This window comes from Spinacia oleracea, chromosome 2, assembly GCF_020520425.1.
Source record: "Spinacia oleracea cultivar Varoflay chromosome 2, BTI_SOV_V1, whole genome shotgun sequence".
NCBI lineage: Eukaryota > Viridiplantae > Streptophyta > Magnoliopsida > Caryophyllales > Amaranthaceae > Spinacia > Spinacia oleracea.
In genome coordinates, this window is record NC_079488.1 from 110,067,312 (window position 1) to 110,087,689 (window position 20,378).

Sequence of the window (20,378 nt, forward strand, 5' to 3'; positions counted from 1 at the left end):
CTTAATTTTTGAATTAACCCCATTAATCATATCTTCATCTTCTTTTTTTACCAACAAATTGTTGCATCGGCCGTTACGCCTCGAATTACCATTATACCCTTTATTACTTGGACTAGGAGGCCTAACATAACAATTCTCTCTTCTCATAGATGATGTCAAATTTCTCCCTAGATTATTATGTCCTTCTCCAATAAACCTTTTACTAGAGGAAGGTGACATAGGCCTTAAGTCCCTACCACTTCTCGAAACGGGCCGGGCGGGTTCAACCTCGGGCTCTCGACGAAAGCTCTTTTGTCGGGTCAAATTACTTGGTGAGTTACAACGAGGCCTCTTTTGTGGGGCCGATCTTACAACAACCCTTTGTAGACTTTGCATCGGCCCGGAGAAATCCTTAATGGGCCTATTGGGCTTTTTACCATTAGTTTGACACCTTATAGGTAGAGAGTTCCTTCTAGGATTTGCAACCTTAATTATTGGAAGATAATCACCATTACCATTAAGTAATTGAGGATTTTCCTTAACACAAGACCAAAGGAAGTCATTTGTGAAAGATGGGTCTAGCTTCGAGCTCGGGGCCGAGGAGGAGGCTGACGTAAAAGAGGATGCCGAGGAGAGTAAAGAACACGAGCTCATAGTCGAGCTCGTGCTCGTGGTTGTAGTAGTAGGATAATAAGAATTCATGGCACAAGACGACTTTGTGGATGATGAAGAGTTTATAGGAGATAATGGAGAAATTAAGGATGTTTTAGGAGGAGAACAAGAAGAAGAAATGTTTTTTTGTGAAATAATTAGCTTATCTTGTACTACTAAAGGAGTTTTTGTACAAACATTGTTATTTTTCTCATTGCATTGGCATTTGTTGCATTCTTCTTGTTTTGATTGTTTTTTCTTGGAGTTTTTCTTGGTTTTGCATTTGCTAATGCAAGCACCCATTTTTAAAACTTTGGGATTTGAATTTGAGAGGGTTTATTATCAAATGTTGAGTGATATTACAACTATATATATAAAAAGGTAAAAAGAAGAAAAGTAACACCTTTTTAAAAAAGAAAATTATGTTAATTTTTTTTTTCATGAGAATTATTTGAAATGGAATTGCCGGGTAGAAATCCGTTGAGTAACGGTTATGAAGATTGCGGGGTTTACCGCGGTGGATTTTGTAATGATTTTGATTATGTACCTTTTGAGACATTAATGGTGATATTAGTTGAAAGTGGGGTCTAATTGTTCCATTAACAAAATCTTTTTGTTTCTTTTGGTTTATGGTATTTTGTCAACTGTTTTATATGCGGATTCTTGTCACACTACTATTTCTTGACTTGGTATTGTCCAAATTGGAGTAACAATATTGATGTTTCGGGTATGGAGTGGGAACAGTGTAGGAAATTATCTGATCTCTTATCTTTAGGCCGGTAAAAAACCGGAAATAAGCATGTTAATTATTCTTGAGAGTGATTCGAGTATCTCCTTTGATGGTTAAGTTAGTAATTGGATTATAATATTTATTTACAATCTCGATAAGTAAGGAGGGAGTATCGAGTATCCGAATATACTTAGGATGAAAGGCCTTCCAGAAATTCAAATCGTCCATTTTTATTCTATACGGAGTATGTTCGGAGGTATGCGATTTAAACAATTAATTAGTGTTGAAAAATATTTTATTTATTTATTTATTTAAACAATGTAAATTATATTAATTGATAATATTTTCACTTTTGTCTAAAACATGACATCGAAACAGAGTGAGAGATTTAATGTTTCAATGAAAAAATGTAAAACATTTACTGCGCATATAAATTTAATTGATTAAAATAATTACTTGCACGATATTTGACTGAATATTAAAGACATGTTACAATATAAATGAAAATATTCAAAATGTTCAAATTAAGTAGCATTATTTAATTTCCCTCAAAAAAAAAAAAAAAAAAAAAAAAGTAGCATTATTTAATTAGGAATACTAATTAATTTCTTCTCTTTTAGGTTTTCAACCGTATCCTTAATACTGTCTTTTAGAGGAATAAAGTGAATGCGAAGGCTTTCAGCTTTAGCTTTGGAGAATTGGTATGTTTCCATGGATGGTCCTTCATCTACACACCTAATCAAAAACAAAAAACGTACGTTAATTACAAGAGAGTGAGACGACATGCATATATTATGATTGAAAAATGTATTGATTAATTAAAATCCAACAACGTAATTAATATAACTCACTTATTAGGAAGTTGAAGAGTAGGATAGAGCTCGTGTAACAACTTGACAATCTCTGAATAATGCACCACACTTTCGACTAAGCAATACCTTCCATTAGCCGAAGGGGCCTCAAATGCACGGATGTGAGCTTCCGCGACATCTTGGATGTGCACCCATGGTAATGACAAGTTTGGATATGTTTGTGCACCTAACAATTAACAATTAATAACAATTAACGAAAATGATAAAGGTCGCAACATGCGACCTTTAAGCCGTGTCACAATGATGACATGGCATGCTTATGTGTCATGATTAAATTGGAAACTAAAATATTTAATTTATATATCCTACTTTAAACGTTTCAAAAAAAAGCTAGGAAAATCTTAATATTCTAATTTGTTTCCTTATTTATATATATCGACTACCTTATTTACATATTTTCATAGTAAAAATATTGCATTGATGGTAAAAATATTATTATGACTCATAGCCTACGTGTCGCCTATATGTACCAATTAAACTGCGACACGTAAGATTGCGACAACTAAATATTGTCGCAACTTGCGACCTTTATCATGCAAGTCTTTTTTCAAGGGTTAAATATATAGGAGTACTACAGTACGTAACATTTAGGTAATTAGTGTTACTAACCATTTATCAAATTGAGAATTAGAGCTACGGTTTCATTAAGCTTGGCAGGCAACATAGGACCTATGACCATGCTTGGGTTCACTGAGATCAAGTCAAGGTCATGCTCTTTAGCAAACTTCCACGCCGCTTCTTCAGCCAAAGTTTTTGACATCACATACCACATCTTCAAAAATTAAAACAAAATAATTTAATAAATCTCGAGAGTATGTATAATACCTCTGTTACTGAATGATCTTTACGCTTACTATTTGCACGTTAATTATGGCCCGTTCGGTATTACTGCTAATTTTCAGTTTTTGATTTTAATTTTTAAAAGTTAGATGATTTAAATTGATTAATGAACTAACAAATCATTATCATACCTATAATTATCATGTTGATTTTAAAAACTGACAACAAAAAATTGAAAACTACTTTTTGTGATTTTCATATCTTGGTTTTTAGTTTTATATAAAAACAAAAAACTGAAATCAGACCCTAGAGAAATTTTGTTTAGCATGTGATGGTGAGGGTTATAAATTGTCCAACTATATAAGTGGCTGAAAAATTGATACTTCATACTACTCCGTATGTATTATAGTATTATATATGAATGCGTAAATTTTGGTGGATTTTCATAATAAAATGCTTCATTTACAACCTGTATAGTGTGGACTAGACCGGCCTGATCAAAAGGAAGTACAAAACAGGTTCCAGCCGAGCCATGACCAAAATTCATACTCGTTGGGTCGGGTTGGGCCCAAAATGGGCTTAACATTCTTCCCAAACTCGTCTTTTCAGGCCGGCTCATGATGGTCAAGTTTATTGTGGATCTTGTGGTGGGCCAAATGAGGGGATAAATGTAAAATTATATGCCAAAAATGAAATAAAGTAGAGCGTAAAGAAATTTCAGCAACGAATTAAAACGGAAAGCGTAAAGAGTAATAGAGGAACATAATACACAGTACTAGCTTCGTACGTACATACCATGTGAGGGTATAGGTTCCAGAATTGTGGTTTAGAAAACCAAGTTTCATCAACCACCACGTCGGCCGCTAGAGGTACACCAGTGAATAGAACTGCCGCGGTGGAGGATGTTAATACAACTCTTGTTACAGAAGCAACCCTTTTACATGAATTCAGAACATTCAGTGTTCCCTTTATTGCTGGATCAAGTAGTTCAGCCTATATGCACAGTGGCGATTCAGAAAATATAGATAGTGAAGTCATTACTTAAAAATAATGACAAATTAACTGAAATTAAGTGTTTTTTTAAAAAAAAAAAAAAAAACTTAACTAAAAGTAGTTTTTTTTTTTTTTGGGTAAGTAGAGTCACATGACCCTACTTAAACCTCGTGTCTCTACCACTGTATATCCATATTAATCATTAAGCATGCGTATTTGTAGAATGCCTCGTTAGGATTCATTTTGGTTTGACGGATAACATTTTCAGTTAATAAAAATAAATAAATTGGTGATCGAATTAGCTTAGGTAGGTAATAAATTAATAATGAATGTGGAACCTGTGGATCTTTGACGTTGAAATTAACAGGAGAAGCAGTATGGAAAACACCATGACATCCAGAAATTGCTGAATCAAAGGAACCTTCTTCAATTAGATCCGCTTTGAATAATTTAAGCCTCTCTTTTGCTCCCTCTAATCTCATCAGATGCTCTACCTTTTCTGGATCATCTACATACAAATTCAATGCATTTGTCTTAAACCAACTCACATCCAAATATTATTATTTACCCATATTTTACTTTATTTTTTCGAATGAGCACAAAGACATCATAAATGCGGGAGACTGAAAAGGGTTTTGAACTTGTGACTTAGGCTGCGTTCTATTCACCTGATTTCCACTTATTTTTCCTGAACTTATTTTATCTGAACTTATTTGAACTTATCAAAACTACTACTTTCGTTTCAAAAAGATCTTTACCGTTACTATTTGCACGAACTCCACTGCAATATTTAACTACTAATATATCCAATTTCGTATGTGAAAAAATTATAAAAGTTTGATATTCTGAAAATACATCTCGAGACCAATCTAACATGATCTTACATGTAACGTTTTGATGTATATAATGGTGAGAATTTACGGTCAAAGTTTTTATAATTTGGACACATTTTCCAAAGTGTAAAGAACTTTCTAAAACGGATGTAGTATTATACAACTATACATCTTACAAGAAAAAAGGGTAGGAAATTCCTAATAATATTCTAATTTACAAATTGAATAATGTAATTTTTTATTTCAAAAAAAATATTTATAATTTGTACTTAAAATATTTGTTTATTTCTTTGTGTCGACTATCTCATTTACAAATTTTCATAGTAAAAATATTTTGATGAAGCAGGCATGCCCTATGTGGCGCTCATATACACCATTTAGAATCCAAAAATTAGGATTACGACAACTAAATATTATCGCAACTTTGGACTTTTATCATCACCTTTTTAATACATGTATTTTATTTATATTGCATAAATTAATTTTTAATAGATATTTATTTTAACCATATAAAACATGAAAATTTTGATAAATATGTTTCTTAATCAAACATTTGACGATCAACCTTGAACGATTGAACGAGTCTACCTAGCTTGGAGCCAAACCGAGCTCGATTCTCGTGTTTCGAACTAGAGCTCGAGCCCACAAACTCGATCTCGGCCCAGCTCATTAACACCCCTAAGTTACACGACAGTACAAGAGGTATACGATATAATACAAAAGAAGTGGTATGTGTGTGGCAAAGAGATGGAAGGGAGGGGTACATACTTAGGTGACGAACCGTGGCATGAACGGTGTAACCATGATGAAGTAAGGTTTTAACAAGCCATGAACCAATATAACCAGATGCACCTGTTACACATACCACCACCTTCTCTTTATCTTTCTCTTTTCCCGCTGCAGTACTCATACTCATCTTCTTCTTCTTCTTCTTCTTCTTCTTTGCTGCCTCCTCTCGATCGATCTCTATTAGAAATACATAATTATGATCCCTCGAATCTCAAATTAATTAAATTATATTAGGGAACTCCATTATCTTTTTCAAATAATATAACAAGTCTGGCTGCGCTGCTTTTCTTGACTTTCAAATTCAGCTGACTCGATCATGCATCACTTTCAAATTACTCCACTTATTACTGGATCAGGCCCCGTGCAATACACGGTTACTATTATAATAATTTATTATTTTAATAGTAATCAAATTAAAGACTTGCGATATTAAGAAAAGTGAAAATAAAAATGATATAGTCGTATACTTGTAGAACGATATAACAAAGTTAACCAAATCCGAATGATTTACCCGAGACATTTTCGAAAATACCTGAGCATAATTGAGTTAGTCAAATGCAACATAGTTTGAATTGAGTACAATTACTTCTAATATTAGTAATTGACCATGTATTATTAGGCCTTGTTTTGTTCACCTTATTTCCATTTATTTCAGGAAAAATAAGTTCAGATAAGTTCAGATAAGTTCAGTTAAGTTCAGATAAGATAAGTTCAGGAAAATAAGGGTTGACCAAGTACAATTTATAACTAAAATAAGTTTTGATAAGTTCTAATAAGTTCAAATAAGTTCAGATAAGTTCAGTTAAGTTCAGATAAGTTCAGATAAGATAAGTTCAGGAAAAATAAGTGGAAATCAGGTGAATAGAACGCAGCCTTATTTTAATTAACATTCGTACTTACCATGTACGTGGTATTATATTAACATCAGAAATGGACTAACGTTAAAAGTTAATTCATCGATATTATTTAAATTTATTATCAGATTAAAAATTATAATAATACATAAATAAAATCATATTATAAAGGAAAACATAATATTGATTCGGCTTTCCTCCAAATATTATGTAATAACATTTATGGTAATTGAATTATATTTTTATTTCATTTTTATCTTAGTTTTAGGGCTGCAAATGAGCCAAATCGAGCCGAGTTTTACCTTGTTCGAGCCAAGCTTGATAAGGATTTTAAATGTTCGAGCTTGACTCGAGCTTTACCGAGCTATGCAATTTGTTGTTCGAGCTTTGTTCGTTAAGCTTCTTACTTTCTCGAGCTCGGCTCGAGCTCGCTCGTTTAGCTCGAGCTCGAGCTCAAGTTTGAGCTCGAGCTTAATAAACGAGCTTTGAAAAAATTAACTTGCAATTTTTATTTTTATAGAGCATGCAAACAATTACCAAATTAAAGGAATATTTATAATTAGCTACTCGTTATAAGGGTCAAGACTCAAAACAATACACTAAGAGTTCAAACTGAAGTAAAATAAACAACCAAGCAACCAATTGTCTTGCCCTTAAAACAAATCTCTGGTTTTGCTTGAGGGAGGGTAATGAATTTGAAGGTGCATTTATACTACGCATTGAAATTTGAAGGGAAGCAATAATAATGGAATGAAATTGGAAACAAGGAGAGGCAAGAAATTCTTCATCTGAAAGTTGGGAATTGATCGATCAATCAAATCCTCAAATTGGGGTAAATTATATAATCATGGAGAAAATTGACAAAATATATGATTTTGAATGAAATATTGTACGGGATTAGGGGATATTATACTATATGATTTGTTCACTTTCTTCAAATAATATATTTGTTGATATTTAAGGGTAATAATTATTAAGAAAACTTATATTTTATTTCATAATAAAATCATCTTTTCGAGCTTGAACGAGTCATAAACGGGCTCATAAACGAGCTTATAAACAAGTAATTAATGAGCTATAAACGAGTGCTCGTGAACATTAACGAGTTGAACGTGATGTTGTTCGAGCTTAGCTCGTTTACTTATCGAGCCTAGGAATTTTGTTCAAGCTCGTTCATTACTTAATAAACGAGCTTTGACCGAGTTTTGACCGAGCTTGTTCGCGAGTTGTTCGCGAACGTATCGGCTCATTTGCAGCCCTACTTAGTTTACTAAAAGAATGTTTTGACGGAAAAAAATTGCACAACGAAGTGACACGTGACATTCACAGCGTCTGTTTTAATATAATGTAATAGATAGTCGGATATCCTAAAATACAAACCATACCCGAATTTTGAACCATTTCAGATCCTAAATTTTGGATTGGACGGTCGGATTATGCTACGGAGTATTATTTTTTGACATTGTGAGTGGACTGTTTGTGGTGTTGGGCTTATCAGTGGGCTAAGTCCTGTAATTGTAATGGTCACATCACTCTAACAAACCCATTTTTACATTCTTAGCATAATCACTGAAAACTTCCCCTGTTTCAGAATTCAACTGGCTAACTGATTAATTCAACATCAATCTTCCATCATTCAAATTAAAAACGGACTAGTTGTTAGATTTCATGATCTAAGGTGGAAGAGAATCATGGAGAAAGGGTAGGGAAGCCATTGAAGAAGGCTTGACTACGTGAGGAAGATAGAGAGCTAAATAAAATGTGTTGTTTTTATTATTTCTCAACTAACTAATGAATACAAAATAGAGTGTTGTATATATACAAGCTACTAACAAATATAACAAACTTTCCTTGTACTAAGGAAAGTATAGAGACTTGCATCTTCATATATAAGAGGGCAATCTCCAACATCCCCCCTCAAACTGGAAATGGTTGGAAAAACATTTCCAGTTTGAACTAAAATGTTGAACTGAAGTAAAGAAGTGGAACCATTGCAAGCTGAAAACGATAACAAGCTGCCGAACCACAACAGATCGTAGTGACCAGAGAGATAAGCTACCCTAATTGGAGTATGATCCTGCTCTTCTGTGGTGTAGTGCTATAGTAACATAGCTAGCATACAAGGTAGCATTACAGTGAGTTAGGGCTCCAATGCCATTGCCAAGCAGAATGTAGATATCAAATCTGATCAAGGAATATGCACTCCATATGACTCCATTGCCAAGCAGAATGTAGATAACAATGATTGGTGAATTGTAGAACACTAGGAGTGTAACGCAAGCTAAGGCAGAAACACCAACTCCCCTCCTTCTAGCACCAAAAAGTTCACCAGGTTAACCAACAACTTGCTGAAATGTCCCATCAAGACTGCCAGAATATGGAACCAACTACTCTAATGAAATGAGCCAAGAAATTGAGGTGAAAAGGATTCTGGAAAGTATGTGTATTAGGAATTTGTGTTTAGAATGGTGTAGGGAAAAGATATGATCACACGAAGGACCATAGGTTTGGTTATCAAGTGAGAGAATATTAGTAAAGGTTCAGAGAAAAACAAAGGGTTCAGAGAAATAGTTCAGAACAATATAGTTGAATTGAGAAACAGTCAAATCAACTTCAGAGAAACAATTCAGGTTCAGAGAAACAATTCAGAGAAACAATTCAGGTTCAGAGAAACAATCAGAAAGAGAATCAATCTAACTGATCTAGGCTTAGAACAAAAAAATAGGGGTTTAGAGAAACAATTCAGAACAAAAAAGACCTCAACCTCTGTTGGGCCACAGAACAAACCTCAACCTCTGTTGGGCCACAGAACAAAAAAAAAAATTGAATCATGCCAACATTCAAAAGAAAACTTCAAACCAATACTGAATACTGGCAACAAATCATGCCAAATAATTCTGACAGCAATTCCTCTTGCTGCTCACACAAACCCAACAACTTACTGCATATGGGATGACTACCCCTATTTGTTGTAGCTGCACAGTTCACTGCAGTCTGCAGACTTGAGAGATACGCCAATAAAATCATCACACCCCATTCTTGTTTATGAAGTGGAAATGACTTCAAGTGGAATGATGGGAGCCCAACACCAAGTAACAGGTGCTAAGGCTAACTAATGACAGCAAAATCCAGGAAATGTAGGTGTAGAAAGCAAATGCAGGTGCCATTATATATGAGAAGGGATCAAGATACCACTTAAGTGGTGGAAATATCATCAGCATTGTTGTAGTGGATATGGCAGCAAGGTTCACATACCCTGCCCCATGTTGTGAGATAAAGAGCCAGAGGAAACCCCATGAATTAATCACACCAAATAGGACAAAGCAATTCACTATGTGCGGACAGATAAGCCCACATCCCACATAAATTGGACTAAAATCAAAGTAAAAAATATTCTTGAATAGTGTTAAGCCGAGAGTGGGAAAGTTATCAAACCCACATGAATCACCAATACCACAAGAAACCAATCTAATTGATTGAATTAGGGCGAAGCAATACATCCCAAAAATGTCCTCAACCACAGGAGTTAGAGCAAGAAACAATAGCTCTCGGTGCTTGCCATTAACGCACCTCGAACAAATATTAAGAACCCTTTGAAGACACCTCTGCAATCTCTCCATCCTATCTCCTCATATCATCAGAAGAACTGACTTTCCTTCTCAGCCACAATTCGTCGAACACCATCAGTTCAACTTTCTTAACAAGAAACATCCCAAAGTTCCTCACAAAATCAGTGTAATCCCCAGAATTCGAATGCGCCTCATCTCTAAAAACACACATATTCTTTGAAGAAATGGTTTTGGGTTTTTCCCAGAGAAGAAATAGTTTGTAAATTTGAAACAGAGGAAGCCAAGAAATCATGGAAACGAACTCAAGAATCACAATTCACCAACATTTATCAACCCATTTAGCAGACCCATAAATCGAAACTCATAACCAGAGAAATTTGGGTAAACCTCAACTGAAGCATACATTACCCACACTAACAAATCATATGAAATTGAACTTGCGAATTTTGCAGAATGAGACAGAGGAACATTATCATTACCAAATCTTTGCCGTTTTCTTGACAAGAACAATGCCGGTATAACCAACGCCGACTGACACAAGAAGTTGAGAAACTGACGAGCTTCGAGATCGACGAAGAAACCTGATTCGTTCGTCGTCAACAACAGAAAGGAAAAGGAGATCCTTCGATCAAAACCCGATCAATACTTCGATCAAACACCGAAAAAAAAATGCAGAACAATCTTCAAGAAACCCAATTAATTTGAGCTTCGAATTGAAGGGCAGCAAGATGAGCTATACCACCACAGAAAACGCCGACAAGGAAGATCACGAGGAAGTAGGAAACAAAACTTGCGGTTAATTCCAGTAGTACCCAGATTTTGGAACATCAAGAATCTATCACGTATATTCATATTCTTGCAAACATGAAATTGCAAAGGAAATTAGCAAAGCAATTGAGAAACCCAGAAAAATTGAATTGGGGCAAATCGCTCTATTTTGCGAGTCAAAGATATGAACCCTAGAAATAGGGGAAAATCAAGAATTTTGTGCGGAACTAAAAAAGCTAGGGATCGATTCCCGCTCTGATACCATGTTAGATTTCATGATCTAAGGTGGAAGAGAATCATGGAGAAAGGGTAGGGAAGCCATTGAAGAAGGCTTGACTACGTGAGGAAGATAGAGAGCTAAATAAAATGTGTTGTTTTTATTATTTCTCAACTAACTAATGAATACAAAATAGAGTGTTGTATATATACAAGCTACTAACAAATATAACAAACTTTCCTTGTACTAAGGAAAGTATAGAGACTTGCATCTTCATATATAAGAGGGCAATCTCCAACACTAGTAAAATTCCACAATCGAAACCCAATTCGATCATCAATTTTTTTCAGCAATAACCAAATAAAATTGACAAATCAAACAGTCAATTCATGAGTCTAATATCTACAAATTACAATCAATACTTTACCAGCCATAAAAAAAATTGGGTCTCCTGAAAATAAAATCCACAACAAAACATTACAATTCAAACCCCCATAAAAAAAAAGGAGGGGGGGAAGTTGGTATGAAACAAGACTAAATTCAGCAGGAAAGATCTGATTGGTGTTCTTATAGTTTACATATGGAGAGAATCAAGAAGTGAAGAAATGAAGAAATTCTTCAAAAATCATACGCTTAACAAGTTTCTTTTTGGTTGGAATCACACTTTTGATTTTGGGTTTGAAGTAGTTGCAAGTTGAGGTTGATTCATTTTCCTCCGTTTGTTTCTCTTTCATCATTTTCTCTGTCCTCTGTTCCATCTCTTTCTAGGTCTCTGTTTTTTTTTGACAAAGATTTATTTGGAAAGGTGAGATTTTTGGAATTTTGGAAGGGTTACTAATTGAGTAATTGAGGAAGGTTATGAAGTTTGAGGTTGTGACTTGAATTCTAGTTTGAGACTTGGAGTGGTGTCAGGTTAGTATATATAGCCATATAGGAGGGAAGTGGTGTGGGGCCAACAACAAGGGAAAAAAATGAGGGAGGAAAAGAAAATTCAATAGCTTGGAGTGGAGGCCAAGTAAATAATTTGACATGTGTTAGATGAAGGGTGCTTATTTTCAAGGGTTTAAGTTTAACTGGTCAAATTGGTGATTAGATGGACTAATTTTCAGGTGGGATATACAATAGTTTTGCAATGGGTCCAACCTACTTGTGTGCGTATGTATAATTTTAGTGTATTAGTGTTTGTGTGTATGAGTGAGACAATCTTATATTTCATCCGATTCTTTTTAGTTGCAACACTTTGTTTTTCACGCTTGCAAATGCATATCTTTAATAATTAATATATCTAATTACCGATAAGTAAAAATTATAATAAAAAAAATTGACTTACTCAAAATATACATTAAAACGAATCTAACAAAATCTCAAATTCTCACATAAATATGTTTTTTCCTAAAGTATAGATCATAAAAAATAAATAAAATAGATTATATGAATAGTTCAAAAAACAAAGTGTTGCAACTATTTTGAAGCGGATGAAGTATCTCATTGGTCTGTTGGTCATACTATATAATGTCAATCCATTTCCAGTTTGAATTTACCGCACATTTTCAAAGTTATAAATTACAACAAAATAATATTTTTAATCTTATAGTCCGTAAATACTAAATAATCATAATCACCTTATCTTATCGTATCATCTATCAATAACTCAACAAGTGACACACCTAAACTACTCTGAGTAGCAAATGTTGATTGCACTATCTCTAATCTTTTACCTTTATATCCAAATGTGGCATTATCTATTGAATACACAATCCTTTTAAAATGTTCCAACACAACTTTCTACTTTTCTTGCTTGATAATTTACCTCAAAACTGAATTACCGTAATTGACCTTGACAGTTTGACTTAACGATACACTACAAAACTTATAAGCATTAATTTAAACGTAGTAGTTGTTTATTAATAGAACAATTGAAGCCAAGAGTTTGACTTCAAAGTAATAAAAGCTTGAGACCATCTAGTTGGGTCAGTTGACCTCCGTATTGGGTCTTATTAATTTAAATACATATCAAATTTTGGTTAAGATCTCTTCAAATTTGGTCGGGTCGATACTCGATATGGATGGATATCGGGCGGGTTTGGGGCGGCATAGACCCAAATCCATTTTTTTATGTGGACCCAGATTCACCCTAAATACATTGGGTCTGAGAAATTCAGATCCATTATTAATCTGACTAGTCTTAATCCAAAATAGGTCCTATATGGTTTTTGAGATTTCATTTATTTCAACCTTTTTTTGTCCATAAATTGTTCTTTTTTTTTTAACGCATAAACGAAGAGATTATATTAATAAGTAGGTCTTACAATAATGTCGGGCTGACCCAAAAACTTGCGACTTGACTTATGCGCATATCAAACATGCCTACCAAAAATTCCCAAAAACTGTACAACAAAACAACTGAGGTCAATAATTTGATCATTCGAAGTCAGAAATCTGCCTACAAACGAGTTAAATTAATATATTTTTATTTTAATAATTGAATGACTTTATGGGCCTGATTTGGATGGTGACTAGGCAAAGAATATTGACCCTTAAAAATTGTGCCGGATCCAAACATGTTTGGGTCGGGTCCAAGACCCATGCCCATCCCGTCGTTTAAGACTTTAAGGTCGAGTCATTAGCAGGTCAAAATGCTGGAAGTGCCAACAAATGGTCAAAATGATCAACAGTTTCCTTAAAATCTTAATCTTATACATTTAAACTTCATACATCAATCAAATTAGAGCTGAAATTTAATGTACTGAATAGCTTTTGCGGCCAATTTGAAGAACAAGCAATTTCACAATTCAACTGGGCAGTTGAACATCATCTTCAAATCTTCGAATTGAACAGTAAATCCAGAAGTCCAGAGCCCAATTGGATCATAATCAAGTACCAAAAAAAAATTACAAATCAATGAATCAAACTACTCTTTACTCGCACCACTTTCTTTATAAGGCTGTCCTCGATTTCTTGCACAATACACCATTTACAGACATGGAGTATTACTTAATGAGCTGAAGTTTACAATCAGTCTTTCACCAACCCAGAAAACTCGAGGATCCTCAAAAATAATCTACAACAAAATTATACAGTTCGAACCCAATTTTGAAAATTAAAGAAAGGGTGCGAAATGGGGTTAAAAATGAGTTAAGATTGATGCAAAAAATCTGCATCAAAGACCTGATTCTTCTTCCTTTGGTTCAAGGAAGAAGAACAGGTGAAGAAACGAAGCAATTTATCGAACATCATACGCTTAACAAGTTTCTTTTTAGCAGGAAATACACTTTCAATTTTGGGTTTGGAGTAATAGGTTGAGGTTGAGGTTGAGGTTGATTGATTATCCATCATTTGTTGCTGATTCGCCATTTTCCTTATCCTCTGGTTTTGCTTTTGATTGACAAAGATAGACGCAAAAAGTTGTGTAATTGAGGAAAGTTGTGTGACTTTTGAAAGAATGAGTTGAATTCTTGGGTTTGAGTGATGATATATTTGATATTTAAGGTTGTGATTTTGGGGGGTATATATAGGGGAAATATTGGAGAAAAAATGAAGGAAAAAAAAAATTGAATTTGAGAAAATTTAAAGAGCTTGGAGGACAAGGAATTGATTGAATAGAGGGGACAGATGGAGGCAACTTATTTGTAAGATTTCTCTATTTCTTTTTGTTCTAATGTAAGGAGAATAACTGTCTTATATACACATATTACATATACATATGTTGTGAAATTTGATTAAGAAATTTTTATTATACTATCATGTTTTTAAAATAATGGCATAAACATTATCGAAGATAAGTTCCAGTAGTAATTAAATAAACACCAACGTACTCCTTGATTATACGTTACTTATTTACAAAAGCAACTTTTACTACGTAATCCCTTTTTAAATTTAATTAGTTAACTAAAGATGATAGAAAATTCACAATTTTTAACGTCATCTTAGAAGTTCCAAGACTAATTAATAGTCCGTAGAAATTTAGAATGCATGTCATAATACGAGTACTCCGTATATGATAAGTACGGTGTAACTATTTTTGTTGGTAAAAAGATCTAACGAAAAGTTGCTTAATAAACAAATTAAAAAGAAGGGGGAGAAGGGATAATATTATTCATTTCATGATGATTTTCAACATCCACCACACGATACAAGTTTCGGATTTAAACTTTCACTATGTTTGAACCTCTGAGACGTTACAATTCATGTGTATTGCTTCAACATTAAGGTAATAATAAAGTCAATATATTGTTTTTGGAATCCACTTCTAAATACACTTCATGAGTATTTACTGTTCCGGTCTACAATAATTATGAGCGGATAAAGGTTGTGGGATGAGAACAGCTGACCGTGGAGTACTGAATTCCTATTGAGAGTGCCGGTTGATATCTGCACAACAGAATGGATTAACTAGCCTCGGGGGTGGTTCGAGGATCCCCCTCCGATGCCTAAGTAAGATTACAGAGGGATTAATAAGTGATTAAGAGATAATCAAAGAGTAAGAAAGAAGTGTGTTTAAGTGTTTGTCTACCTCATAGCAATAAATGAGGTGCTTCTTATATAGACCAATCCAAAGGTACGGCCAAGTGGGTCCATTGTGGTGGGATAGCGACCTGTTTGACAGTGACCCGTGGTTGATCGCTGGTTGGCCGTCTCCGCGATATGGCCGTTAAGGGACTTCAAATACGCCGGTAGGTGTTGCTTACCATAGTCGACCAGATTATCTGCAGGCTAATGTTTACTTACGAGGAGTTCTACCGATATCGAGTTCTTCCGATAGGATACCCCGTACATTTACAAGTGTATTTTTTATGGTAACATTTACATGTGTTATACTTTGTAATTTTGTAAGATTATATGAGAAAATGAAACGGTAATTTGTTAAAAAAATTCTCATAGGAATTTTGTGAAAAATGACATCATAAAAAATGTCAGTAAATTATAAAAGATCCTTAAGAAAGTACCCAATATAAAATTCCGAGAGTTTGACTTTTTTTGGTACTATTTTTCTTCCTTTACCCCGCAATTTGGATTATACACGCGGGTGCACAGTGCTCATTGTGCACCCTTTTGAACATTTATTGAAAATCTAATGAACATTGAGAATGATTTAAATGTACATGTACTAGTGAAATATTTAAACTATATGTTCTATGGATTTGAACTATATGTTCATTGGCTATATGTTCTTTGTATTTGAATTATATGTTCATTTAAAAACAGGGTGCACAGTGAGCATTATGCACCCGGGTGCATAAACCATATTTTGCCTTTACCCTCCAATCACCTCTCCTTAAATTCCCTTCTCTCTCAACTATAATAAATTTTGATCGACTCGATTTCATACGGGACAAGTCAATTTCAATCCGAGTTTATTTCAAGTCATGTAATTTTGAATTCAGGTCAAGATATCCCATTTCAATTCGAGATAATTTCATGTACAAAAAATTTATATTCGACTTAATTTTAGATTAGTGTTACTGAATAACTACAGTTAAAACTTTAAACCACCTTTTAAGAAAGGATATATTATTAATTATCCACTAAAAAAGTTGAATCAATGATGTATTGGTTAGAAAAATCAGTATTTTTGTTTTACGAGTGTCATCAATTTGTGGGCAATTGACGAGGTCAAAAGAAACAAAATGTACGATGAAGTAATAAAAGGTCAAACTAAAGCTTTACCTGGACTTCACAAGAATTTTGACTCTTTCTACGGATCGAGTAATTGAAAAAGATCGAGTACCTCCCAATTGCCAAATTTATACTGAGTCATACTCCGTACAAGACAAAGGACAAAACAATCATGTCCAAGTTGCGAATACGTGTGGATAGCGGGTAAAACACTAAAATATGATACCAATGAGATACTCTGTATTAATTTAGTGGTTAATACTGAGAGTATGTACGCAATAAGTTAATACGTGTAGATACTGGGCAAAATATGATAACAATAAGATATTGACCTAGTTGTTAATAATGAGAGTATGTGCGCAATAAGTCTCACTGTCTCAAGTTCGAATTCATCCGCCCCTGTTTATAATTTATATTGCCCTTGTGGTTCACTTGCACAACAAATCCACTCCCAAAAAAATGGCAAATATGTACTCATTCCATCAATATTGCTTGCATCATAGGTAAAATGTTTTTTTTATTAAGGTTTGAGCTAAAATTTTATAAGAAAAATAGGGTATTTTTGTCTTTTTCACTTTTATTATTGCATATAATTGAGGTAGGTTATGGGACATTTTTTAAGAGATGGTCAAATAAAATTTTGGACAAACAATTAGGGATGATGGATTAGAATTAGAAACAAATTAAGCATCCTAACTTCCCAAGGGCATATCGGATATATAAAGGATGGTATATTACGGAGTAATATGTACTACGTACAAAATGAATGTAGGATAGACAGATTTAGGCTGCTTTTGTTTTTTTGTTTTTTTTTTTTTGTTGAGGAAAAGGCCGTAACCTCTAATTATCATTATGAATTAAGCAAAAGTCGGAAGCTATTACATCCTCTAATATACTTGGACATCCTTCGACCCACACTCGAGTAGAGAACTCAAGTGGGCTTAAGTGGGCCATAATGTGTGCTGCTACATTGGCCTCTCTAAAAACATGAGAAAACATAACATAATTAAAATTGCCAACGATTGATGCTATCTCGCGAGCAATCATTCCAAGGTACGTGCCATGACCTCGCACCCCGTTGAGCAGGTTTACTACTTGGAGATTGTCACACTCGACCTCCACATTCTCTTCGTTCCCTTGTAGCGCTAACTTGAGGCCAATTTAGGCTGCTTTTGTTTAGGGAAAACGTAAGTACTTGGAATTGATAAGGAACAAAAAAAACACCATTTTATTGTTAACTACTCCGTAGTTTTTAGCCTGTGTAATTTACGGGTTATATATTTTACTAAATCTACATAATTGTGTATGTTATATAAAATTTAAAAGGGCAGCGAACTAATAAATTATCCCACCATTGATAAATTAAGAATTTGATATATTATTTATATGAAATAATTTAGGGATTTTCTTAGTAGTACCCTTTACAAATTGACTTTTCCATTTGTCCTAATCACGGTGGTACCATAAAGAAGTCAATAAAATTAGAGTAGATTGTAATTATAGGCTAAGGGCCATTATTTTAGATGTGTTTTTTTGGCGCGAATGAGCCACAAGGGCAATATAAATTACAAATGGGGGCGGGGGGATTCGAACCTGAAACCTATTGTACACAGGCCCTCGGTCTTAACCACTAGGCCAAGACATCATTGGTATTATTTTAGATGTGTAAATATGGTATTTTGGTGTAATTTGGTATAAGTGATTAGGTGTCCGTGTTCTAAGCTGTAATATGTACTACGTACAAAATGAATGTAGGATAGACAGATTTAGGCGGCTTTTGTTTAGGGCAAACGTAAGTACTGTATTTAATTATCATGGCGGTAGGTGTACTTGTAATAGGGGTTTGGAATTGATAAGGAACAAAAAAAACACCATTTTATTGTTAACTACTCTGTAGTTTTTAGCCCGTGTAATTCACATGTTATATATTTTATTACATATGTATAATTGTGTATGTTATATAAAATTAAAAAGGCAGTGAACTAATAAATTATTCCACTATTGATAAATTAAGAATTTAATATATTATTTATATGAAATAAATTAAAAGTATATGGAGAACTATGTAAGATTTTTATTTTATTTTAAATAAAATAAAATTAGAGTAGATTGTAATTACAGGTTAAGAGCCATTATTTTAGATGTGTAAATATGGTATTTTGGTGTAATTTGGTATAAAGTGAGTAGGTCTACGTGCTATAAGCTGTGATTAGCGATAGATTAGTGAAGCGATGATTTTTGAAGCATACAAATTGGGACAAAATTGGTTAAAATAGAAGTGGGACAAAAAAAACACTTAATGGGTAAGGAAGACACGTGAACATGCTGACCGAATCTGAATGACGTGTAATATACACGTCATCGCTTCTTGATTCCATAATGCTTTTGGCAAAAATCCTACTCATTAGCTTTGTTGTGTGCATGCTCATCATCATTAGCCCAAACTATAGCGGGTTTTGGGCAGAGTATTAGGCCTTTTCGGCCTCAGTTCGACCCGTATTAATTTAATTTGTTTTGTGTATGAGTTTTGGACAATTTTAATATTGGAATTTTAGTTATAAAATTAATCCGACTTAAAAATGACTAAAAATAGTGGATTTATGAAGAAAATTTTGGCCAAAATTTGGGATGGTGCTGCCTAATGGGTAGAGTTTTTTTAGACGTGGACCATCATGAATCCGATCTAACCTGCCTTTTGTTCAAGTCTACCTGAATCGAGTAGAGTTAACTTTAATTTTACTTTTTTCCTTCTATGAAGTATATCCACTTTGCTTGATAAACAATTGAATGAATTACCTATAAACTTGTAGCATGTCTACAAGTATAAAAGAGGTATTGGTCTAATAATTAACTTTTTTTAAAGGTGTCTAATAATTAATATAGCATGCGCGTAATAAGTTACAAATTTGTTTTTTTTTTTTTTTTCTATTTGTATTTGCATCGCTCTTATAACTTCTTCCCGCGTAAGGAGAATATTATTGACAATTAGTATGTTATTTTTCCCTCTTAATTGATAGGCCACTTAATTAATACTCCATATTATAAATTAATCAAATAAACAATTGGTCAACGTTCTCTTTTCCTATCACTTCTTACAACTAACTCAATCTGACTTTAAAATTCGAAATCAACTGTGGTGTCGTAAATAGGTTTTAAGAATTTAAAATTTTATAAGTTCGTAAATTTTATGGATTATTAATCTAAATTTATGCTTGATAGTGACTAAATTTTCTTTTTGAAGGGACAAAAGGGAAATATGGATTGACTTTATGGATCGTAGGCAACTTGGCGTGATGTCGTAGACAACGTAATGATGTGTGGTTTATCAATCATCATATTTGAGATTTAATAATTTCACTAATATTACACAATGCACCACGTTTGTATATTTTTTTTTTTTTTTCTACTACGAGGAGTTTTCACCGCTTTCAGCGAGTGGACTAATCTTCCGCGGGAGTTTGTATGGGTATCTCGATGGGCAGCATCCTTCCCAGTTGAGATTTTTTCCATTCCCAAAGCTCGAACCCGAGACCTTGGTTAAGGAGCAAGAGTACTCATGCCAACCTCAATTGGTACGTTTGTATACTTTTAGTTTTGAGTATGATAAATAATTAAACGGAGTAGAAGAGTACGGAGTAGTTGATATTAATCCCTTTAAGATTTATACGTGGAATAATTAAAATATAATTTAATATTTTGGAGTGTCAAACTATTGATATCTTGTAAG

The 20,378-nt window shown here is 33.8% G+C and overlaps 1 protein-coding gene across 1 annotated transcript; it reads right to left on the minus strand.

Moving 5' to 3' along the window:
• Positions 1–1,797: 1,797 nt before the first annotated feature.
• On the minus strand, positions 1,798–5,860 carry LOC110782020 (phenylacetaldehyde reductase). The gene is made up of 6 exons (XM_021986070.2): positions 5,607–5,860; positions 4,344–4,513; positions 3,808–4,005; positions 2,842–3,004; positions 2,212–2,398; positions 1,798–2,095 (listed from the first exon to the last, which is right to left on the minus strand). The coding sequence occupies exons 1-6, from the start codon at positions 5,752–5,754 to the stop codon at positions 1,945–1,947; spliced, it is 1,017 nt and encodes a 338-aa protein (XP_021841762.1). The 5' UTR covers positions 5,755–5,860; the 3' UTR covers positions 1,798–1,944.
• Between the last annotated feature and the right edge of the window lie 14,518 nt (positions 5,861–20,378).